At 52.6% G+C, this 24,873-nt stretch overlaps 5 protein-coding genes across 5 annotated transcripts, besides 1 other annotated feature; 2 read left to right on the top strand and 3 right to left on the bottom strand.

Annotated features, from left to right (window-relative positions):
• Positions 1-605: 605 nt before the first annotated feature.
• Positions 606-1,028, top strand: PODANS_1_3170 (uncharacterized protein; the record flags this gene model as incomplete). Its single annotated transcript, XM_001912478.1, has 2 exons — positions 606-759; positions 841-1,028. The coding sequence occupies 2 exons, from the start codon at positions 606-608 to the stop codon at positions 1,026-1,028; spliced, it is 342 nt and encodes a 113-aa protein (XP_001912513.1).
• A 2,569-nt stretch (positions 1,029-3,597) lies between these two features.
• On the bottom strand, positions 3,598-4,611 carry PODANS_1_3160 (uncharacterized protein; the record flags this gene model as incomplete). Its single annotated transcript, XM_001912477.1, has 1 exon — positions 3,598-4,611. One exon carries the CDS (start codon positions 4,609-4,611, stop codon positions 3,598-3,600), a length of 1,014 nt encoding a protein of 337 aa, XP_001912512.1.
• Positions 4,612-6,909: 2,298 nt separating this feature from the next.
• On the top strand, positions 6,910-12,073 carry PODANS_1_3150 (uncharacterized protein; the record flags this gene model as incomplete). The annotated part of the gene is made up of 4 exons (XM_001912476.1): positions 6,910-7,834; positions 7,898-8,127; positions 8,189-10,479; positions 10,570-12,073. 4 exons carry the CDS (start codon positions 6,910-6,912, stop codon positions 12,071-12,073), a joined length of 4,950 nt encoding a protein of 1,649 aa, XP_001912511.1.
• Positions 12,074-12,674: 601 nt separating this feature from the next.
• Positions 12,675-13,712: a sequence feature (transposase pseudogene).
• Positions 13,713-17,629: 3,917 nt separating this feature from the next.
• Positions 17,630-19,005, bottom strand: PODANS_1_3140 (uncharacterized protein; the record flags this gene model as incomplete). Its single annotated transcript, XM_001912475.1, has 5 exons — positions 17,630-18,068; positions 18,141-18,310; positions 18,361-18,428; positions 18,487-18,717; positions 18,780-19,005. 5 exons carry the CDS (start codon positions 19,003-19,005, stop codon positions 17,630-17,632), a joined length of 1,134 nt encoding a protein of 377 aa, XP_001912510.1.
• A 3,195-nt stretch (positions 19,006-22,200) lies between these two features.
• Positions 22,201-24,209, bottom strand: PODANS_1_3130 (uncharacterized protein; the record flags this gene model as incomplete). Its single annotated transcript, XM_001912474.1, has 5 exons — positions 22,201-22,331; positions 22,394-22,549; positions 22,602-22,644; positions 22,705-23,592; positions 23,655-24,209. 5 exons carry the CDS (start codon positions 24,207-24,209, stop codon positions 22,201-22,203), a joined length of 1,773 nt encoding a protein of 590 aa, XP_001912509.1.
• Between the last annotated feature and the right edge of the window lie 664 nt (positions 24,210-24,873).

The following is a 24,873-nucleotide window of genomic DNA, read 5'->3' as shown; positions in this document are numbered from 1 at the left end:
CGTGTCGTCGAGGTTCGAATTGATGCTGCCGGATTAAATAAAAAATAATAAAAAGTATTGTTGCGGTCTAAGGTTGCTAACGTAGTCTCAGGTTATAAAAGCGCGCCCGTAGCTCAATGGTTCAACCGTCGCGAGTGTCGTTGGTAAGAATGTCAATGGTTAGTTCGATGCAGATTCAATGAAATGCCATCCCCAAGCTGCTTTGGCGCTTCAAAGTTTTGGACTTTTTAGTGGGGTTGACAGGTGTGGAGAGCTCCCACCTGCCAAGCTTCAGCTTTCATCCAATCAGTGCATAAAGCACATGCGTGGGTGCCGAGATCCCCAAGCTTCTTGGCGGGAGCTTCCCGTGTCTTCCTCGCTCTGCACTCTGCGCAATCGGAAACACAGCCACGTTGGAACACGCAAAGCGGCAACCCCCAGAGCGTCTTCGTCATTTCAACCTTCCCGAGATTAAAGCGAACAGGTTCATCCTTTCTCTGACAACCACCTTCCATCATCATCAACACCGACAGCTCTACCTAGCTCTACTCCGTATACTCCACCATCAACTACTCTATATACACCAACGGCGCATCGCAACATAGTATAGCTCAGCAACCGTCACCATGTGTTTGATATTCACGTGTGGCGAACACACGTTCCGCAAGGAAGTCGAAGGGTACGAAGGAATCGTCTGCCGCTGCCACAACTGCGGCAACTACTCGGCCTCTGTCATCAAGTCGCATCCCTGGTTTACCTTTTGCTTTGTGGTATGTTTTTGAATCATATCCCCGTTCCCTGCTCAATCGTCGATCCATGAAAATTGGTTAGTTACTGACATGTATGCGCAAAATGATGTAGCCCGTCATCCCTCTTTCCATGAAGGGCTACGAAGATGTCAGCTGCCGGGTGTGCAACTATTCGCAGCCGCTTTCGCACCGGCAGGATGTTCAGCAGATGCGCGGGGGAGGGGGGCAGGGGATACCGATGCAGCCTCCGCCTCCCGGGCAGGGGAATCAAGGATGGGGACATGGGCCACCGCCGCCTAATGGGCAGATGCAGTATAAGTGACAGAGGGGAGGGTGAGGTATGCAACGGAAGGGGAGGATGAAGTCGATGGTGCGAAGGAGCGCGGATGATCTAATATGGCGTTGGGGAATGTTGAAATTTTTTTAATTTTTTATTATTTATCTTTTTATTTTTTTTTTTTTTTTTTTAATTTTTATTTTTTTTTGGGGGGGGGGGGGGGTTGGTTGACGCTTGGTGGGTGTTAGGTGTGTAGAAGCCTCACCGATTTGGGCACACAGTACACTGGATACCCGGGATGTGCTTTTGTTATTACTGGTGGTTCGTCACTGGCGGCTCCAAGGGCAATGTTGGGGGTGATAGCCATCGTGCTCTTTGTTTTGAGGTAGCAACAAGGACCGGATATTTAACGAGTTGATCGTCTGTAGGTAGTCACCCTGCCCACAAAACAATTGAGACACTAAAGTAAGTTAACCTATACTATACTATAAACTATACATCAAAAGTAAGTTAATAGGCCTTTAAACGATCTTGTAAGGCCTGTTCACTATTTTTGAAGCCTTGTGAACTATTTTTAAGGCCTATTGTAAACTATCTTTAAAGGCTTATGGACTATCCTTTTAAGGCATGTAAAACCCACTGTATTGTCTCAATTATTTTGTGGTGAGGGAGGTAGTTTACATACCCTTTCTTTAAGCAATGAAAATCACTTCAATTCTGTTCATGCACGTCTGCTCATGGCTGTGACAGTAGGTATTACAATATTACCCTGCCGCCAACATCCATACATATTAGCCCCCGAGTCCCATCCCATCTCTTACACAATCACTCCTCATCCACCCCCCAATCCCCCTTCCGTCCCCAAGCCCGCCCACCCCTTCCCTTTCCGAACCCCTTTGCAAACCCAGCAGACTCTGTGCAATCGGGATCCTCGACCTCAATGGTGGGCGTAGGGACAGGCGTACAGTCACAAACTCCAAGGCCTCCGCCGCCGGGTGGTCGCCGTCTTGACGTTTTCCAGCGTTGTTGACGTAGACACAGAGTTAGTAACTGCCGGTCTGGCTGGGGGGTTGTAAAACAAGGACACAAAAAAGGTGCTTTGTTCACTGGTGGTTGCGGGCCTGGTGCTGGTGGTTGTTGGTGTGCGGGTTGATGCGGTAGTGGTGGTGGTTGGTCGTGTTGTCAAGGGGACCGGTGATCTTGTTGTGGTGATGGAGGCGGTTGATCTTGTTGTTGTTGTTGTTGTTATTGTTGTTGTTTTTGTTGTTGGGGGAGTCGTTGTGGTGGAGGTTGTGAAAGAGGAAGAGGCAGAAGTCACGCGGCGGAGGGTGATGGTGCTGGTTGATGTGGAGGTTGTTGTTGAGGTGGTGGTTGAGGAGGAGGAGGAAAAGGGGGGGGTGACGGTGACGGTGACAGCCGGGGCGGTGGTGGAGACGGTGATGTCGACTGTCTCTGTTAGGGTGATCAAACTCGTGGTGGCGGAGAGGCAGCTGCTGGGGGTTGAGCTACGAGGCGTGACGGTGGTTGTTGAAGTGGCAGACCGGAAAATAGATGGCTCAACAGTAGTTGAACTGGTTGTAGCCACTGGCTCTGAGGTCACATTGGTTGGTCTCGTGATACCGAGGAGAGGGTTCAGTGGATTCAGGATCACTACTCCTGCTGATACCGCCAGAGCGGCCGCGGCACCGGGGAGCGTCACCGTCACACCGCCAGCTACCTCAGCAGACGCCATGTAGCTCGGTATCACCGTGAGGGTGGAAGGCTCTGCTGTGGTTGTGGTGGAAGATGTTGTCAAAGCCTGGTGCAACTCTTGAAGTAGCTGGTGAGATCGAGCATGATTCCTCCCCTGTTGCAAAAGTTAGATTTCACTTTCATGTCCCGGGCACAATACATCTCACCAAGTGTGGTGCAGCGTCCACGGTCCTGATTAGGACAATCAAGGCGCCGAAAAGAAGTGGGAGTTGCATGATGTGTCGTAGTTAGAGAAGCGCCTCTGATGATCTGCTTCAGTACTCTTCTCGGCATGGCAAATGCATTGTATTATACAGTTCGTGTCAAAAAAGGGGATGATCACCAGGGAGAGCTTGGAATCGAGGGCACAATTCAAGTGTAATGCGGAACAGATAAAATATACATTGCCGCTATTTAGGGATGAATATCCCACGCAGCCAGACGAGACATACTGCCATGCAACCCTAGAATGAGCCCCTTGACAAAACCATCTGCACTGTAATGGCCGCTTCTCAATTGATGCTCGTTCAGAGAATGCAACTAACAATAGACGAATCCCTTTCTCGCCCGAAATTGCCTAGCTACTTTCGCGTGGCAAATCTTCCACGGTGCTTGATGCAGAGGGTATCAGATCAATGAGTTACAGAACGCCGACAATGTTGACCCTTTGCCAGAACAAAAGAAAGACGAAGCAAAAAAAAAAAAAGGAAAAAAAAAACCCAATTATCAACAGTCGTCCGGTTGAAAAACAAACTGGTAAGCGCCGCCCTTATGATGATGATGATGATGATGATATCAAAGATGATGCAATACAACCATTCCGGTTGTCTCCCCAGCTCTTGTTTCAATGCTCTGGGGGTTTCAATCCTCCCAAATCGTTTCCAAATCCAAGTCCTGTCGTCTCTCGGCACCACAAACACTCCACCGCTTCCGCTTGTCCCGGGAGCTGAAACCACTCAGGGTCCTACCACGAGATGGGCCATCAAGACTGCTCCTTCCCTTCTCTTCCTCGCCGCCTTCAGCTGCCTCCGCTGCTGCCTTGAGCTGCGCTATCCTCTCAGCCTCCAAAGCTGCCTCCTCTGCATCTGGTGAGTCTGGGATGGTTTCAAGACTGGAAATACTGGGGCTTCTGGATCGAAGTGAAGTTGGGGTAGACGGGACAGATGATGATGGATATGTCGAAAAGGTGGAGGTGCTAGAAAATGCATCATACGCGCGGTAAGACGGCGATGTGGCAACTGCAGATGGAGTAAGAGGGCCATGGACCGGAAACGAGCCCGCGCCGGGAACAGCCATTTGGCGAAGGGGAGAGGCCGGCCGCCGTAACTTGGGAGTAGTGGCTGAAGATGTTAAGCTCAGAGCCAGGTTGGGCGAACTGTTCCTCTCCGCAAGCTTCCGCTCAGGGTCGTGAACCGAAATCCGGGTTGGCGATGTGGGAAAGGCTTCGTCAACCGGCTTTCGGGGGATCCTAATGCGGCTGGGAGATCCTGCAGGGCTCGAAGGACGAAACTGAGGCGACAATGAAAAGTGACCACCGCCATTGATTCCTGGCATCGACTGTGTGCGCACCATGGGCGGCGGGGCCAGGCTTGCGGCCGACCTGGATCGCACGTGGTTGCTAGACAGCGGCGAGGATGCACGAGGACGGTATGTGAGCAAAGACCCAGGTGTCCATGTTGGAGAAATTGGTGAGGACAAAGGTGAGGGATCGGTCGATCGGCGGATCGTGGGAGGCTTTCGCAGGTAGTCGAATTCCGGAGGGCCGACTGGCGTCAACGTAGATGGAGTCGCCGAAGCAGAAGACGACGCTCTTGATGAGGGGATAGACGTGGGCCGAAACTCCTCCATTCGCTCTGTCTCAGGAACGGGTTCCATGGTGAATTGCTTGACTGAGGATTCTGTTGTTCTAGTCGTGGTCTGCTGATGCCCTCATCAAACACCGTTTATGATGACTTGGTCAGGAAACTCATGGAGCGACACAGCGACAGCAAAGTCGATCCGACCGAACCACCGGCTGGGAGTGGGCGCGCAACGGCAACGGCAACAGCAACCGCAAGCAAATGTCAATGCCTGGATGCTTGGATGATGGAATTGCTTGCAATGCTGTTCCCCCTTGCAGCCGTGGCTGTGTTGGTGAGTGTGGACTGTGGAGGGCCAGGGGAAGCTTGCTCCGGCTCGGATTTCGGCAAGGTATCGATCGCAGCGACTACTTCTGAGAGCGGCGACCTGGTAGTTGTTGAAAAGAAGCTGGAAGCGGTCACCAGCGTCTCACGAAGCTGTTGCAGGAAGGACGACGGGAGAAGGAGAGACCCAAGACTCGGTCAATCAAGACCACTCACTGCACACGCGCTGCAGATGCGCACTGGAATGCAGGGAACGAAGGATTAAGGCGGGGTCTTTACCCGGCCAGGGGTGCTGCTGGATGCGCGGAATGCACCAATGGGGCAGTCGCTGGGGAACTCGAAGTGGACAAAGCCCGCGAGGGAGGGACGACTAATCATAGACAGACCAAGAAATATATGGCGCTCTGTTAGTGACCCTTCGCTGACTTTTGCTGCTTGCCTCGGTGCTCTCGTTTTGGGGTAGGTAACGCATTCATCTCCAGGGACAACCTGAATTCGAACCAAACATGGAACCGTCAACATTACTGCCACAACTGCTGAAGTTGCCTCTGTCCGTGTCGACTCGAAACAACGGGTTGGGCTCTTGCGGTCTCACTCATCACTCTCAGCCCCGGCTTTTGCACGGATCACCAGCGTCCGTCACCTGCGTGCCTGCGTCCGTCTCGAGCCGCCGCCAGGTCCAGCTCGCCACCGGGCGAAACACTGTTGATCCAGAACGGCACCTGCGGTTCCTTGGATGTTTTGGGGACTGATCAATTTTTCGGCGTTAAACTCAACCATGGGACGAATATTGCCAAGTGTGCTGCCACTCCCGTCACCTACCTATCTCAGAGCATCCTGATCGATTATCAACGGCAATGCAGCAATTCATTTTATTCAAGTTGGACAAGACATTCACCAAACAACAGCAAAACATCTGAACACGAATATATGGATTACTATGCTCGTCGATAGCGGTCAATGGCAGCCAACGGCCATCCATACAGAGTACACACCGCTTTCTTAACTCCAGGTTGCTCATGCACGACTTGTTTTCAGGTCCGATATACCATCTGCATCTTGGCATTTCTTCTACCAGTCGTGGCCACCTCTCATCCACAAGTCACAGCATACCTAGCGGCAAAGCTGTTTCTCGCCATCTCCACCCCCGCATTTTAGTGATGGTGTGCTCGCCGGGGAAGCGCGGAGAGACCCACCCGGCCGGATATAACATCCGAACCGCTCATGGACCGTGCTTTCGGCAGTCCTCCCGGTGGTCTTCCGGCCGCAACATGACGGAATGACGGGACGCTGCGGTCCGGTGCCAAGGAACCTGTTGGTTCGAAACTTCATTGGCTCTCCACAGCTGATGTTGCCATTGTCACCTTGTCTCAGCGCCTGTCAGACGCTTACCACAAGCTCTCCCTCGTCCTTTGGCTCTTCTTCTATCTCAAAGCATTAAATACACTGGATGGTTATTCGAGAAGTCTCGGACTGGCACATGTTGTATCAGGGCATCTGTAATATCGCGGGTACCTTGCCTCAGGCGCGCTCTGCCCTGATCTGATCTTAAACATTCAACTTGTGTTGTCAACTCGAACACAAAATCCGCCCATGCTACCTACCCTTTCCAGGATGTTGATCACTTGGCACTGTTCTACAGCATTGGTTGTTGGTTCTGTCAAAGGCCAGGCAACCGTTTGAGGTGCAGTACGAACAACCCAAATGGGATATATCGTTGGTGGACGCGCGGCCATCAGCAGTATTGCATCTAGATGCAGCATCTAAACCATTCAAGCCCTACCAATACTCTCAGGAACCTGGTGATGCTGTACCGCAAAGAAGATCCGGGGGCGTGACCCCCTGTCAACAACATGCAAGGCCGTTCAGAGCCGCGTCACTTTGTGAGATGGGCAGTTGGCATTGATAGCCATACTGAAGATATACGAGGTTTAAGGGGCTGGGCAGTTCATCGAGGACCTCAGGTTATTAGTACATAAGCTTATGGCATGTCCAGACTACCCTTGAGCCGGGCATCTGGGAGAGCCGGTGATAAGGTAGATCGGTGACAATGGCAGCAACATCTCTTCGGGACTTTTCCCGACAGGTGAAAGCCATCACCAAGAAGAACCTCGTTCTCCTAGTCACACGGCACTGGATATCGACTCTTCTTCAATCCATTGTGGCTCCTATCGTCGTTCTCGCCCTCGTACTCAACATCCGAAACTTTGCCAAAAGCAGGGAACGCCTGGGGGTCGGCCATGCTCGTCCTATTCGTGCCCTCGCCGAAGCCATACCCGCTTCACAACAATTAATTCTTGTCAGACCTGATTTTCTCGGCTCTGATGTCGACACGGTCATCGACAGACTCGCCGCCTCGCTACCCAACGACAAGACCATTCGCTTCAACTCGGCTAATGAAGCCAGAGGCCACTGCACACCCAACTTTCGAGGAGTGTCCAACTGCTACGCAACTATCGTCTTCAAAGATTCACCGCTGACAATGGGCATTTCCAACAACCAAACATGGGACTACACAGTCATCGTCGACCCCATACGCCACTACGGTATGACTCTCGACAGCAGCGTGTATGACGATGATAGTGCCATCCAAATATACCATCTACCTGTCCAGCTTGCTGTCGACAATGCTATTACCGATAACAATGAGAGACCGAGGGAGTGGGCATACAGCCGGACGTCCCAGCAGTACCTCAACGACAACCTTGACGCTTGGTATTCCAGATTGGTCATCGGGACCTACGCCATTGTCTTCTTCCTCAGCACACTTGTCCCTGTTTACCATACTGTGAGCTTCGTGTCGGGCGATAGGGCGAGTGGCACGGCAGAGTTGATCGATGCCATGGGAGGAGGTCCGGCTGGCCGTGTCACCGGTACCATACTTGCACTGAGTGTGGTGCAGTTTCCGACATGGCTTATCTCTGGGTGTCGTAAGTCCTGTTCAAACAACTGCGTGAGAGGCTGCGAGAGAAGTAGGGACTAACTCGACCGACCCTATCCAGTCTATCAAAATCTACTCTTTCCCGAAACCAACGCAGCAGTTCCCATCTTCTGGCAGCTTTTCAATGGTCTGGCCTTCCTCAACGCTGCCATTTTTGGTGCCTCTTTTTTCACGAAGCGTATCATCTCTAGCATATTCGTCATCATCTGTTTCTGTTGCCTCGGAGGCGGTGCCGCCATCATGTTGAATCGGGTCGCCGAAACGCCACAGGTGCTTCCTCTGTCGCTGTTGTTCCCTCAGATGAACTACATCTTTTCCCTGTCACATGTGAGACTGACGGCTATATTGCTCCAGACGATCTGACAAGTTACTGACATTGTTTTGACAGATGGCCAAGTTTGCTTATACCGCTCAGCCTGTGAACATGTCGCAAGCCATCCTGACAATACCTCAAGAATGGAATGGCCAGCCAATTCCGGGTGGGAACTATCAGGTCGCCCTTTGGACATTCTGGGTTTTCTTGGTGATCCAAATCATGGTCTATCCCATCCTGGCCATCATCACCGAGCGGATCATGCACGGTACCAACTTCAAAAATCGGACACTGTCTGAGGCGGCTGATGACCCAACTGTTGCTATTCGAGCAACTGGTCTCACCAAAGTCTACTCTGGCTCGTGGATCAGGAGACTGTTTGGCTGCGGTCAGAGAGGCAAAACCTTCAAAGCTCTCGATGGAGTTGACTTGGTCGCGCCAAAGAATCAAATACTATGCCTCCTTGGTGTCAATGGGGCAGGCAAGTCTACGACTCTAGACTTGCTATCGGGGGCTGGAGCACCAACGGCAGGATCAATCACTATTAATGCTCGTCACCCTCGACTCGGCGTTTGCCCGCAGAGAAATGTCTTGTTCAACCGCCTTACAGTCTTTGAGCATGTCCAATTTTGGCGCGAGCTCAAAGGCGGACTTGAAGACAAACGAGCGCTTCATGACCTCATCGCTGCCTGCGACCTGACCAAGAAGACACACTGTCGGGCTGGCACGCTGAGCGGCGGTCAGAAAAGAAAGCTTCAGCTCGCCTGCATGTTCGTTGGTGATACGACTGTCTGTATGATGGATGAGGTCACAACCGGTTTAGACCCTGTTTCTCGACGGACTATCTGGAACATCATTCTGGCTGAGCGTTCCAAGAGATCGATGGTCTTCACAACTCATTTCCTGGACGAAGGCGAGGTTCTCGCTGATCAGATCATCATCCTGTCCAAGGGCCAGATCAAATGTCGAGGCACCGGAACCGCTCTCAAGAATCAGCTCGGCGGGGGGTATCGGGTGAGCATTCCCATGGGTGGAAGCACGATGGCGGACAAGCTGGACCTCGATGCGCCAAGAGGCATCCATCAAGACCGGATTCTCTACAAGACACCCGACTCCAAGTCCGCCGCTCAGTTGATCGCCAGACTGGAAGCAGCAGGACAGACTGACATCCAGGTTGCCGGACCGACAGTAGAGGATGTGTTTCTCCGGGTTGCCCAAGACGATATCGCTGCGGTTGAAGAGGACGGCAAGAAGGTTTCAAGAACAGCGGTCGACATCGAGAAGACGGCATCATTCACACCGGCACAACAATATCAACAACTCAGCTTCGGCCAGCGCCCAACTTTCTTTCAACAAGTCCGCGCGCTTCTCCTCAAACGCCTTCTCATCATACCCCGATATTGGATTGGGGCTTTCCTCGTTCTTGCTCTTCCGATAGCCTGCATGCCCCCGATCAACGGGTTCATCGCCCAGGACTTCACCCGGCCGGGCTGCAAGAATCTATACGCCGAACTCCAACCCTCGCAACAGTTCGATCCTTATGTTTCCCCTGTTTACATGACAAGCTCCACTGGCCTGAGCTCGGCCATGGGCCCGAGTTCGTTCACAGACACCTTTTATACTGTCCTCAGGGACTTTCCCATCGGCAACCCCCCCGCCCCTAACATCAGCGACCAGTATCCCGTATGGAGTGAGCCCTATTCTATTGATCAATTTGGCGACGACTGGCAACAGATGACGCACTGGGAAGACTTTTCGGCCTACATCCACCTGGCACATGCCAGAGGCTTTTCTGGTCATTGGAACACAAAAGCGTTGTGGATGGGTGGAGACGGTGAGCCCAGCCCGACGCTGGCCTGGGCAATCGAGAATGCACAACACCCCCCTAATATAATGGCGCTTTTGAACTTGTATTCTTCGGTGAGGAGCGGGGTCAAGATCCGAGTCTCGACATCGGCGGAGCCGTTTTATGGCGGGGGCTATGGTGATGGGAGTTGGACGTACATTCTCTACGCCGCGTTCATCTTCACGGTGTACCCGTGCTTCTTCGCGCTGTACCCGGCCTTTGAGAGGTCGAGCAAGGTCAGGGCGCTACAGATTTCGAACGGGGTGCGGCCGCTGCCGATGTGGACGGCGTACTTTTTGTTTGATCTGTGCTTTGTTTTGGTGGTGTCGATTGCGTACACTGTGACCATTTCGATGCAGTTTCCGGTGTGGTTTGGGCCGGAGTACATGTTCATTATATGTCTTTTGCATGGCATCACGAGCATCTTCGTCAGCTACATTGTGTCGACGTGGGCCGAGTCTCAACTGTCGTCGTTTCTGTGGGCACTGGGATTCAACTTGCTGGCGTATTTTGGGCTGGCGTTGGCGTATACTGTGAGTTCATCTCGTCTACTAACCGGACTTGAAGGTCGAAACTGACGGTTCTTTCTCTAGCTACCCTCTGTCTTGAGCGATCCGCTTGTTGTACAACGAAATGCCGACATTATCTCCCATGTTCTGGGCATCTTCTTCCCAGCCGGCAGTTTGTTTCGCGCCATGGCCGTCGGATGGAATTTGTACCAGCTCGGCTGCCGCGGTGATTCGGACTTTCAAGCACCTGCTGGATCGTGGTGGGGGTACGGCTTTCCCATCTGCTACCTCGTTCTTCAGGTGATTGCCTTTGCCTTCATTCTCTGTGTTCTCGACAAAGACCTCTCTCTTTCTTTGATGCCCTCACGGAAAGAGAAGACTTCACCCGTGACCGACAACACCGCTGCAACACTCCCCTCCCACCAAGAAGCAAAGCTGCAGCCCAGCCTCAACTCCACCCCTGCCGAAAATGAGCTCCTTTCCATCTCCCACATCAGCAAATCATTCGGCACCAACACCGCCGTCTCCGATGTAACTTTCTCCCTCTCCCAGGGCGAGATCATCGCCCTCCTCGGTCCCAACGGAGCAGGCAAAACCACAGTCGTCAACCTCATCCGCGGCGAACTCGCCCCCGACAGCGGCCAAGTCTTCCTCCGAGGCGAGGACATCTCCTCCTCTTCCTCGGCCAAATCAACCATCAACTCCGCCATCGGGGTCTGTCCCCAGTTCGACGCCTTGGACCTCCTCACCGCCCGCCAGCACCTCCGCTTCTACGCCAAAATCAAGGGCATCCCCCCCAGCGAGACCGAACTCAACGTCACAGAGGTGATGAACCAAGTTGGCTTGGCCCCCCACGCGGATAAGCTTGCCACCAAGCTCTCCGGTGGAAACAAGAGGAAGCTGTCGTTGGCTATCGCTCTGATGGGCAACCCTGCCGTTTTGGTGCTCGACGAACCGAGCAGCTCCATGGACGCAGCCGCCAAGAGGAAGATGTGGAAGGTGCTTAGCCATATCGCTTCTGCACCTGGAAGGTCGCTGCTGTTGACCACGCACAGTATGGAAGAGGCTGACGCGTTGGCTACGAGGGCGGCGATTTTGGCTGGGGGAAAATTACTCGCGTTGGGAACGACGGAGGAGCTGAGACGGGAATATAGTGACAGTGTTTGTGTCCAGCTGGTCCTCAGGTCAGCACCTACTCCTACCCAGAAAGAAGTCGAAACGGTGGAGCAATGGGTGAGGGGGCAGTTTGGAGAGGGGACGGTGTTTGAAGGTCGGAGCTTGGGCGGGCAGGTGAGGTTTGTAGTGCCCAGTTTGTTTGTTTCGGCGGCGCCTTCCAGGGTGGCGACTGTTACTGGCAAGGACGATGAGCGGGATAGTGTCTCTGCCGTGAGCAGCAAGACGGAGCAGCAGGTTGTGAAGGGGGGGGTGGGGAGGTTGATTGAGCTGATTGAGGAGAGCAAGGAAAGGTTGGGGCTGGAGGATTACACTGTGGGCGCGCCGACGTTGGAGAGGGTGTTTTTGAGTGTGGTGAGGGATAATTTTGTGGAGGAGGATGGGAAGGTGAGGGTGCCGTTTTGGAGGAGGTGGTTTGCGAAGGCTGCTTGAGGGGTGGTGATGGGCGCGTTGGTGATACCCGTTTAGAGTGGAGGTGTGGAAACAGAGACAAGAGTTAAAGGATAGAACAGCACTACAAGTAGACACTCTCTAGTTATTTTCTATGTAGCAACTCATCAAGAAACGCAACATTTTGTTTATTTATCCCTTCGTGTCTCAACAGCGCAATCCATGGCTGGGATTCAACTGCCATGCCCAAGGGCGGTTATACAAAAGTAAACAGAGTCATGGCATCGATGACATGTGGGGCGAGTTGATGATAATGTTATCGAACACCAAACGAGTTGGCAGACTGCTATTCAACTTTTTCTCCAGAGCATCTGATGTTGATAAGTAAAGTGGGTGTGCTCTTGGTTGCACCTCTGTGATGCTCCACGTTACCCCTATTTACCCCTTTTCTCTCTACCTTCTCTATCCTAGGTATCCCAGTCACACGGAAACACCAATACCTCCTTCCCTCCTTCCCTCCTTCCTCTTCTGCCAAGCCCCCTACTGTGGTGCAGGGGTAAGTTTTGCCTTCTTGTCAAGTACTCGCGCTAGTCAAGGTCCACCCTGACGATTGTATTCTACAAAATAATCACCATATCTATAGCTAGTATTTTGTATGCATACCATTCGCTGCAATTACTGCCTCACACCGACTGGGCATCGAATCCAACAGCGTTTGAAGGTAAGATTCCGGAAGCTCTTGCCAGGCCTCCTCCACGTACCTCTTCAACTTCGCGTACGACGGCTTCTCCTCAAGGCCGTATTTATCCTCAATATAATCCTTCATCCAATTCCAACAGGATTCAATAGGGTTTAAATCTGGGGAAAAAGGAGGCCAATCAACTACTCTAATCTTCCTATTCTCAAGATCCTTCTTCGTACCGGCCGCTCGATGGCCAGGTGCGCCGTCCTGCATAAAAGAAAGCTATAAATGGTGTTGCTCGAAGGTATCGTCAATAAATTCGTGGACGTTAGGAAGGATATTCTTTCGGTAAGAATACTCATTGATCGATCCCCATTCCTTTTCCCAGAAGATACCAGGGCCTTTAGTTGAGCCGTAAAAGCAGCCCCAGAACATCCACCCTCCTTTTCTCTGGTGCTTTTCAACGATACAAGTAGGGTCCCATTCCTCGTCGATTCGGCGTGTAACATACTGCTTACGGTGAGGACCACCAACTACCCAGGTTTCGTCACTCCAAAGGATTGTACGCCATTGTTCGAGAGTCCAGTCTTTATGTTCTATAGCCCAGGCCAGTCGCTTTTGCTGGTTGGCTTCTGAAATAGGAGGCTTCTTCCGAGCAACTCGACGGCGAAATCCGTGGCGGTAAAGGGCGTTGCGAATCGTAATCCAGTTAAGAAGGGAGTTGAAAAGGGCAATAGAAAGCTCCAGGAAGCTCATCCGACGGTGTGCCTTTGATTCACACACATACCGAATAAGCTCGAGCTCTTGATCGGCCGTAATAACGCGTGGTCGGCCAGATCGTGGGGCGACCTCGGCCGCCGGGGCTCGTATCGCATGGCGGATTTGGTATTTCGTATAACCAGTGGTTTCTTGAATTCGGGGTTGGCTAAGGTGGCCGTCGAAATAAAGGGTACGAATTCGTTGACGCTCTTCAGTAGTAAGGTGGCGATTGGGAGCCAGTGTGGTGCTGGCTGGCTGGCTAAGTGGTGTTGAAACCCGGAAAATACTGGTCTGGAGGAAATTGCGGTAGAATTTTGGCCGAAGTTGGCCTAGCCAAAAAAACAAGGCCCTGGGCGGTACTTGACAAGGGGGCAAAACTTTTGTACGTAACCACAGTATGTCGGCGGATCTAACAAGTCAATAGATGACGACATACTCACACTACAACCCCCTTGTCGTCCCCATGGTTAGTCCCACCCACCTCAGCCTTATCTGCAATTGCTTCACACTAACATCAAGCCAACACCAAGTCCTCGATCCGACCTTTTACGCTCCTTAAAAAGACAAACAACCCCGATGTGCACCTTCCTGCATCTTTGTCTCCGTGTTTGCCTCCTCACCGATCAAAACGTGGCTTGCTGAACGTACGATCGCAGCGGAAACAGTGTGTTTCTGGCCGGTCTACACATGTTATAATTTCCGAACCTCAACGGCGTTAACCTCGCTCATCGGCACGCGCTACATCAACCAGGTTATCGGCACCGATCACCCCTCACCGGCTTCTCTTTCGGCATCTTTCAATAATCAAGTGGCTGTCCGGGTATGTGTCTGTCCAGCTTCCGCTCGCAAACTCATCCGTTCAAGCCAACAAAGTGTGGCGTCCTCGTGGCGTTGTTTGCTCGCAAACAATTTGTGTCACCAATCACCACCCATCACTGAAGAATTTTGATCCCCTCGAGATCCCCCCTCCCGTTTCCAGCCGTCAAAAGTGTGGCCTTGTATCGTGGCGTCCGGCTTGCTGTCGTGGCACCACACCTTTTCTTCCCCCAAGTGATCTACCCGGTTGGTGGGTGATGATCCATCTTTCTAAATCTGTACCTCCGGAAATATGCCCGAATCCCCACTCTCACCATCCAAAAACGTGAGGTGTTTATGCACATTGACTGAGACCGCCAGCACAGTTAGGCATGGTGATGTGACAAACTGTATCACAGACAGAATTCGCGATGCTTGTCACAGTATCCGCCGGTACATGTACCCAGTGTGAAAACCGCTCCCCCTTCTACTCCTCATCGGATGTCGACCTCGACTTACACTATCCCAAAACTATTCACCGGCCTTTGCGCGGTGTGATGATAATCGGGTGCTTACCTCCGACAAGGACACCAACGACGACGACAACGGCAGCGCCCACGCATAAGGGTCCCAGTAAGACCCCGGTGCTGTTGCTCCCGTAGGGTTTGGTGCCGTGCTGCGGTGTCGCGTTATGTCCGTCCTCCGGGTCCGGGAGATGATACGAATAAGAAGTACAACCAACCACAGTGTGAAACTTCAGTAACCTCTCGAACACCTTCCGCCCCCAAAATGATCCATCCGTGTAGTTGATATCTCTCGTTTTCGCTTTCTGCCTGCCATTGTTGTTGTCTTTTAGAAAAAAGAAAGTAAACCTAAATCCTCCGCAGCAATTCCCCTTTTCCCCCTTTCCTATCATAGCTGCCGAAAGTATCCAAAACTCCCAAGAAAAAAAAGTCCAACAAGGTACATAATCGGCGGTTGATGGTTGATGGGAAAAAACACCGAACAAGCACCATGATTCGCTATGGCTTAGTTGGCAAGCCAAAATATGGCGTTGTGAGGGGAGAATAAAAAAAAAGAAATGCCTGGTACTCCACGGTACACTACCCGTTCTCAAGAAATTCGTTCTCCCAACCACCACCACCAACGAGGGTTTTCAGTGGCAGCCAATCATCTGTCAACAGGGGGGGTTTAACTTCACCTCATCCGCGGGCCTAGTTTGTATTTTCACCAAAAGCAACAGGCCACTCTAGAGCGGGAGGGGTAGCTGCAGGTTTGGAATCCGGCTAGCTGTCGCTGTCTCGTATTTGGAAAATGGGTGTGTGTGACGAACCACATGGGAGATCGAACGCAAAACAAAACAAAAAAAAAAGAAAAGAAAAGAAAAGAAAAAAAGCAACATCCGGCCTCTCTCTCTCTCTCTCTCTCTCTCTCTCTCTCTCTCTCTCTCTCTCTCTCTCTCTCTCTCTCTCTCTCTCTCTCTCTCTCTCTCGGGTCAATAACCCCCTCCCCACATGTCAAGTATTTTCTCTCCACAGACTACAAGAATTAGCCATGTCCAAGAAAGAAAACATTCAGGCGGTGTGACGCAACAAACCTGCCCCCTTCAATAACCATCAACTGTCGCCAACCTCATAAAATAACCGCAACAACACGAATGCTCACCCGATTCCCAAAGAACCCGGGTACTAAGTCTCATCAATCAAAAGTGGCACAAAAAAAAACCAGAAGTGTGTAACGAGGGATAATTAAATGCCTCGTGCTCGCTTACCCCTAACCCGCAGCTTTTCGTCCTCAGTCCAGCAGCAGCAGAACCAGGATGACCCTGCTGACCGACCCATCAGCTCGGGACGGTGATCGTCGCCGTCTCTGATCTACCGGGAGCACACACACCCCACCGTCCCATGCATAAATGGAACTGGGCTGGCTGGGATGTCACTGACCACCTGAACTCCCCCCAGCCGCGCCTGCATGTGCACGGGCCGCAAGATTCGGATATATACAACCCACCGAGAGGAATGCGTGTGTGTGCGTAAAGGCCGCCAACTCGACAGCTCACATATCGTCGGTGGGGCGGCCCCGAAGGATGGGGGGAGATCGGCTGATATGTGATAGATATCCAGCTATCATTTCTTTGCCGACTAAGTACACTGACACAAGGCGGACGTGTGTATTTCTTACCTCGGGGGGGAAAAGATGTTGTCGTGTATCTACTCCGTACAACCCTGGCATACAGTAGTAGAGAGCCTTTTGATTCCATCCATCCATCCATCCATCCATCAAGGTTCCCCTCGGTAAACAATCGGAAATACTCTCCTAATAAGGTCTGAAAAAGGCAACAAAGTGACATGTAACCCTGTGGTCAGTGGTCACAATGCACGACAAACCACAAACCACAAACGACAAGACCACAACGGGGAAGCACCTCCAGCTTGCCCGATACAACCCTGAATCCCTCGATCTGGGACATGATATGCCATCGAAAATCCTCCTTCTTTCCAAGCCCCGCGCTTGGTGTGTGGACCCCTTCCCCTTCCCCCTTCCTCTTCCCCCTCCCCCTCCCCCCCACATGCTCGACTTATACGTGATGTCATGGCTGAATCAACAGTCTCATACCAATATCTCGACTAGCCATTCTGGGTCGCCAGTGCAGGGACGAGAGCTGAAGAACAAAGGTCGCAAAATGATATCTGATAAAAGACAGATCGATAGATAGCGAGCCCCACTTCATGTGGTGATGTGGCCTGCGGGGTTGAAAACTCCCCCCAGCCACAGCCTAAGCAAACACTACCAGCCTGATGGCTGCAGTCTGATCTCGATAGTACCTTGGAGTAATGGAAATGGTAATGGAGTCTGGCAGTAACTGAGATGCAGCAAAGTGTCCATTCGGCAATGATCAGCCACATGCCGCCGCCGAGAGACTACGTCGCGCAAAAAAACAAAAAAAAAAAAGAAAAAAACAAAAAAAGAAAAAAAGAAAAAAAGAAAAAAACGATCAAGAGAAAAAACGTGGTCTTGCTGGTAATGGATTTGATTGAGGGCCGCCAGTAGGCGCTTGTCCAGCAAAACCAGCCTGTGAATAATACTAAAACACCAAAAGAAAACACACGATTTGCGCCTTCTCCTTTTTTTCCCAACTGCCCCCCTTCATTTGAACCATATCCCCTTTTTCCTTTTCCTTTTCCGTTTTTCCCACCCATAGCACAGTAACAACACAGACGCCATCTCGCCAGTTTTAGATCCTTTCCATGCACACTGTCGTCCCGAGATAGAATTAGCAATGAAAGATGTACACACACCCACCCACCCACCCACACACACACACACAAGATGCCCAAGAAAAGTGCGATGCTATCCCCAATCTAGTTAGGCTGAGAACGAAGAGGAAAGTAGAAATCGGGCATGGGGTCCAGGTGCCAGTTCTTGGTGCCCTGCTCCTTGAAGGCACGCTCCCACTCATGCTCCAAAGCGGTGGGAATGGTCCAGCCCTCTCGGGAGCTGCGAAGACGCATGCGGACGAGGTGGCGCTTCTCCGTGGGACCGTCAGTAAAGCCCTCACGACGGTGGAGGATGGCCAGGTTGTTGATGAAATGAATGTCGCCGGCCTGAGTTTGAATCTCCATCTCCGTAGCCCGAGCAATGGACTCAATGGCATCCAAAGCCTCCATTTGACTGCTGGTCAGGGATGGGAGGTTCTTGGACCGGGGATGAGCCTCATTGCCGAGGAGAGCAGCACGGCCAAAGTTCATAATCAACCTGTTATCCTGGTAGAAAATGACAGGACGGCACTGGAAGCGAGGACTGCAGGCAGACAGGGTGGTGGTCAGCCGCAAAGCTCCACAAACGGCAAGCCAGTTAGAAGCAATAACTTACAGCGCAAATGGCCAATCAGAGCGAGCCAAGGTACGGATGATATCCGGGCGAGTGGCCGCAAGAACGTTGTAAACGGTGTAGGCCGAGGAAATAATACACTTTCCGCCGGCAGCAGCAGTGCTGCGAGTCAACCAGCTGATGACATCTCCAGCCTCCTCATGGTGGAAAGTCTGCCACATGTCAGTGAAGCCCCAAAGCGCGCGAAATATTGGTGGCTTACAATCGACTTGTTCGAGTGTCTGTGGTGCTCGGCGGCCAACTTGGTGCTGTTGTCAGCGACGATGTGGACTGCGCCAGAATGTGTCAGTTAAAAGGTCAAGGTTTCGAGGCCCAAAGACATGCGTACCCAGCATGTTGCCACGCTTGTCCTGGCGACCGCGCTGCTCGGCAATGTACGATGAAAGGCCAAGGTAAACCAGGCTGAGATCCTCAACAGGATAGGATGCAGGCTTGAGGCCGCGGATGACAGAGAACCCCTTCCCGTTGTGAACCTCGCGGCCGAGCTTCTCGAGCTTCGGCCCAAGGGTAGGGAGAGGGAAGTTGGTAGGCTCAACGAGATCTCCATCCTGGTCAAGGGCTACAACGATGCGTCAGTGACACGACAGGATCCTGCAGGAATAACTCCAAGTAGGAACGCACTCTTGAAGTGAGCAACAGCCGCATTCACCTCCGTGATGTCATCCTCGTTCAGACGAAGAATAAAGTCAGCGGCCACCGCCAGGGAGGCGGGAGTCCAGGCCAGCTCGCTGTCGAGGTGAGACGGAAAGCCAGACGGCAGTGCTGGGGCAGCAACAAGGTTGACATTGACGTCGGTGATTGGGGCAACAGCCGCCCGGGAGATGGGTCCGGATACAAGAGCAGACATGGTGGGAAAATGTTGAGAGCTGGTTCGATGTAACGTAAACAGGTGGGAGCAGGTCGGTACCGGTCTAACAGATGACCGAGAATAGACTTTAAAGGTTTTCGAAAAGAGAGCCAATGGTGCTCGGACGTGTATGCTGTGGATGCGAAGACACAGGACAGAGAAATGAAATGAAGACAAGTGAGGAGGGAAAGAACGAGAGAGAAGTCAGGTTTGGGGGAAGAAAGTCGCACTGATATAGTTTTGTCAACTTGACCTCTTTGTGCTTGCCCAATTCCACTTGCTGCCGCTGTCCGAACCCAGGAAACCGGTGAGCTGGTGGGAAATAACGACACGGCGAGGACCGTAGCCGTCCCGTCATTGACCTGGCCGGAAGGCAGGTTGTGGTGCTTACACAAGAACGAAAGGAACAGGCGATGATGTTGAGAAGCAGCCGCACGGGTAGCCAGTGGAAGCTGGCAGGAAGGTACATGCTACCCAGACAGGGCTGCTCAGGCCAGGGCCTGTGAGGCACGGCATGAAGTAGAGATATCTTAACTCGCTTAGTATGCCCGGCAGGCACAAGGAGTAGCGATACTCGAACTTGGGCATGGACAGACAGAAAGATGCTGAACTTCCTCCGAAGTGCTGATAGCAGCCATGCGAGTTTCAGGTCACCAATGGAAAAACGGCCGTCTTTAGCTGTCCAAGAGAGCACCACTTGACGTTGCCCTGGCCTAACCAAGGTGGATGACTCGCGACGGAGTGGGATGTAGAAAGATGGGAGCCAGGGGTGTGGGAGAGGTGCTATGCGAGTACTTGCTCCAGGCTCTTGACCCTGTCCGCGCAAAAATGCGGTTGGAGGCTTCATGATTTTGAATGCAGGTGTCCTGACCGTTTGGGTCGATCGACATGACTCGGTCAGTCAAGTACGTTCTTTCCTAACTCCTAGCAGTCTGGTAGCTATGAAGTGTGGGGTTGGCAGTGACAACTGTATGGAACCAAAAGCGGGAAATCCCAATTACGACTAGACCGGTCTCGGGCCAGCCCAAGCTAGCCTAAGCGGAAGTCGCTGCTGAGAGGAGAGGACGACCAAGCAGGAATGGATTCATGAAGAAAAGCCTGAGCATGTAATTGAAACGAACGCCCGTGGAGAGGTGAAAGCAGCTTCGATTGCAGTTCCGCCCGATGCACCACGATTCGCTGCTTTGGGCACTTGCCTCTGACAAGCTCCTCATCAAGGTGCCCTGTGGTGTGGTGTAACCATGAAAGATCGAGACTCTTGCCTTACACGACGGTCCCTGACGAAGCTGGTCGGGCAGGACCCGGACGTGGAAACCAAAGACTGCAAAGTGATAGGTACCTTGACACGAACTAGTGGCCAACGGGGCGGGATCTCCTTGATCTCCCACATGATATGGTGCAGCAAGCAAGGCCGACCCAGCCGGCCGATGCCCTGCGCGAGGGCGATGGGCGAAGATGGAGCATATCGTGGAGACAGAGGCAAGAACATCCATCCATCGGATGCGGTCCTTCCAGGTTCTCGACGGCGCACCAGAGACTCCGCTAGTTGCTGTCACACCACCGGATCGCGACGGCGGGGTCTGGCTTCAGGACACTAGGTAGGTACGTAGGTAGGTATGGCGGGAAGGAGCGGGAAAAGAACTCGGACGACTCTCCTTGGTAGGTACGATAGCCCCATGAGACGAGAACGGAAGGCACCACTGTTGGCGGCAAACCCTCTGGCTGAGTCGACCGGTGAGAGGGAGAGCTCCGCCAATGCGTCGATCGGTGCCGTTCTCTGGATGGGAGCTGCCGACAGATACGATAACCGGTCTGTCTGTTTCCGGGCACGACATGAGTGAGGTGGCGCGATGTCGAGATGTGAAGCTGGGCAGGAAGGCCTCTTCCATTGCCTGCTAGGGCGGCAATAAAAAGAAGGAAAAGATCTTCCAGCAGCCCAGCCAAGAGCAGATCAGGTTTTAAACAGTGCAACAGTGCAACATGGGAAAAGGGAAATGGATGGAAAACAAAATAGCCATCTAAAAGCGTGTCAAATGGGCCATTGTGGTATGGGAAAGGAACAAGGGGGTTTGGGGAGACATGGCTTACCATGGAACTCGCAGTTGAGTATCACGGCCGGGCGATCTTGCATGCTGCCACAGCATTGGTGCCTATCCACGACGGGAGTCTAAAAAGTTCCTTTGTTGAAACAAGGAAATCGAAAATCTCAAGGCGCTTGTGGAATGAGCTGCGGGATACCGCATTGCATATGCAAGCTCCAACTGCAGCAGAGGCGCAAGGCCAGTAGCCAGGCTACTCTGCATTGGTAAACATCTACAGAGCCAAGCACGCAGAGCAGGTGCCGTAGATGCCTTTTTTGTCCATGTTTGGCACCCTCGATGTGTAGGTTGCCGGCCGGTCAAGGTCGCGAAGCTCGGGTCGAAAGAAGAAGAGGATGATGGGAAGGGCCGGGACAGCGGGACGGCTCACTGCCGCTGCTGTCTCGTCACACAAGAAAACAAAAAAGAAAAATCGGACGAGCCGCATCAGGGACCTCGGAAAGGCGCAGAGCAGCGGTTCTACACGATCCATTTACAGATTTTGTTTGTTGGGAATATGGATCGTGGTGCCGTGTCGTTGCGTAGGCAAGAGATACTGAGAGCAGTGGACAGGAATCTCGAAGGCTTGGCGATCACACTTCAGCCCTGGTTCAATGATCAAATGAGCTATTCCTTTCTGGGACTAGCTCAATGCGGGGGGGCCTCGATGAAGCCCAGCCAGCAAGTCAACCGCAGCCGCTACGACGCTGGCTTGCAAGTGTGGGGTGACGGAGGCACACCAACATTACATCTTGCCATGATCTGATGACAAAAAGCGGCTGTTTGGCGGATCAATCCGGTCACTATGCACACACTCCGTGTCAAATGGGCAGAGATGCTGTGGTCGAATGAACAGGCAAAACACTTGATACTGTGTCCTTCCCCATCGCCAATGCTGTTGGTGGGGGGTGACTATAGTGACAAGAGGAGTAGTCGTACAAAGTGACACAAGCTGAAGGAACGCGCGAAGCCCAAAGGAGACCGTCAAACTCCCCGCCGGCAATGTTTCATGAGCATCAGAGGCCCGGCTCGTCCATCTGTTTCCAACAAAGATTCCAAAGTCAACTCCCAAAGACCCCTTCTCACATCCTCTTTCTCTGCACCTGCATTAGGTCCCTTAGGGCATGTTGCGTGGCTGCCAGTTCGGTTCGAACAATTGGCTCACATAATAGTACTCATGCTCGTACTTCTTGAGGCCCTGATCCTTCCAATCGCCTTCGTTCTTCCACATGCTTTCCCATTGCGCTTCTACACACCGGGGGTCAGCTGCTGGTTCCACGAGACAGATGGAAGTCTGTGGAAGTACTTACTATGCTCCGCGACGTACTTTCTGGTGTAGCGAACGAGCTCAATGGCATCGTCATCAAGTTCTGCCAGACTTCGAAGGTCGGCATCCCTGCACTCGGCAGAGAAAGGGTAGATGCCCTTATTGCAGTAGTGGAAGTAGGCAAGCAGGGTGTTGGCTCCTAACGCGCCGTCAGTGTTACCCATCACAACTGGTCATGAGCATGGACTAACCCATTTCATACTCCTTGACGCTGTCTTCTCTCGCCCAATGTCTCTGTGATCACATCTTGTCAGTTCCAGGAACCCATGACTTGCAGATAGCGGGGTCACCAACCTTCATCCCGTGCTTCCTGGCATAATTTGCATCATGCTTCGTAACAAGACCGATGTTGTGCAGTAAAATAAAAGTCACAAGGTAGGTAGTCAGCCATGTCTTTTGCTTCTTCTCCTGTGTCATCTTTTGAAGTTCTTCAAGCGTCTTTCGGCGGAGGTGTGACAGAATTTGGTGTATCAAGAACGAATCGATCTGGGCCCCGAGCACAGGTGGGACAGGCGTCTTCCGGTGCATGTCATTGGTCGGGTCGTTGATCAAGTCCAGGGGCATGCCAAGCCTCTCGTTCCCGATAATCTCGAGCGTCTTCGTGGTGAGCCGTGCCGTCATCCAAAGGTCAAGAGTGAGTCCCAAGAGACCCCGTTCTGATTCCGTCAAGGAATGGTCTCGGTCATCTCTGGCTCTGCTGATGGCGAAAAAGTATGTTCTGTGAAGCAGTTTGTCCCGAGCACCCAGCAGGCGCATGCAGCAGTTTTCCAGACCGCGCTTGATGTAGCGGCTGTAAGAGTTTTTCGCATCCTCGAGATCGACAATGGCGAACGGCGGGATTTTTCGCCTCTGCTTCACGCCGTTCTTGTCCACCCAGGTTCTCTCCAACTTGTCTCCTGGCTGAGGGACAAACTCCCTGACGCGCAGCTCCACAAACATATTTGTGTATCCTTCCGTCACACGAATCGTCCTCTGCTCTCCAGGAGCCCAGACCTCGATATCATCGAGCACGCTGTCCTTCCAGCGGCTGGTCCACTCATGACCAGGAACCTGGCCCGGCTTGTAGAGTTTGCAGTCGACAATCTTCAACCGCAAGCAGTTGAGCCGGTAAATTCTGGTGCTGACGTTGACCTTTCTGCAGGCGATGCACGGACCATTCTCGTTTTCAGGGTCCAGATTGCACTGGTGAGGATTAGCACGTGTTTTACACTGAACTGATCTGTAGATCAAGGGAAAAGACTCACACGGATGCGCTGCATCTTGCATCGAATACAGCTGCCCATCTTCCTGGTCTGCGCGGTCTTGGCTCTCAGCTCTTGATCCTTGAATGCACCTCGTCTTGCCGGGACGTTTCTATGCGCAGGATACGTGTCAAAGTTTGGGCCATCTGGCCTATCAGTGTCGTCCTTGAGACCCAGGCCGTAGAGGTCCTGAAGACCAGCCAGTTCTCCAATTGAAGCGCCATATTGTGTGGTGACAACCCCCCCACCGTACATGACAGAAAGAGCTTCGGACTTGATGGTGGAGCCCATAAGGCAGTGCGATCCTGGAGCTGTGTAATTAGGTCCGTGATGAAGACCATCTCCAAGCCCCGGCGGCGCAACCGGATAGACCATCTCCTCCCTTGTTGTGGATGGCGGCATGCCTACTACGTGTGTCGGCCGCAGAGGCGGGTAATATCGAGCCATGGCTGCCGGATCATCACGAGCGAGAACACTTGCTTGATTTGAGGGCGAAATCGTCAGGGTGCGCTCCTGCGGTGAAATGGGAGCCATACTGGGCCCAGGGACGGGCGCCATGGCTGGGCCATATTCATAGACTGGTGTCTGAGGAAGCGGCCGATAGCCTGGAGGCAGCATCAGCACCACACCAAGGAGACGGAGGGCCAGGCGTGATTGTGTGAAAACTTACTTGGTGCGGGGTCACATGGGGAGCAAAGGCTCGAAAAACATTGCGCCAGCCTCTGGCTGGTCCATCCAGGCCAGCCGTCGCCCGAGAGAGGTGACTTCTCGTGGTCACCCTGGCCGATAAGATCTCCGAGAATTGGGCGCTCATGAGGAGATTTGGGAGTGCTGAGACGCTGTCTCTTGTGCGGGTTGTGCCAGTTGCGTCGAGTCGAACCAGTTCTCGACCTGGTTCACAGACACATTGAGATTAGGAAGCGGCGCTCTCGCGTAAGCGGAGGATGACACCACACGTCCTCCAGCGGAAGCTCAACGTATATGTTGGAGAAGTCTTGCGGCGTGTACTGATCAAGCTTGGTGTTGAGGTGGAATAGAGCAGGTGGCTCCGCTGAGGAATAAGTCCAATCCTGGAGCACTGGCTCTGAAGGGGGATCCTCGAAGGGATGAGCCCTCCGTTTTCTGACGGCGTTGTTCTAGACAAAAAAAAATCATCAACTGGCTGTACAACGAAAGCAAAAAGGGGGGCAGCACAATGAGGTGGTGGTTCACAAGGTAAGGG

The sequence above is a fragment of the Podospora anserina genome, chromosome 1, assembly GCF_000226545.1.
Source record: "Podospora anserina S mat+ genomic DNA chromosome 1, supercontig 1".
In the NCBI taxonomy this organism is placed as follows: Eukaryota; Fungi; Ascomycota; class Sordariomycetes; order Sordariales; family Podosporaceae; genus Podospora; species Podospora anserina.
This window is presented reverse-complemented; position numbering and strand designations above follow the sequence as displayed.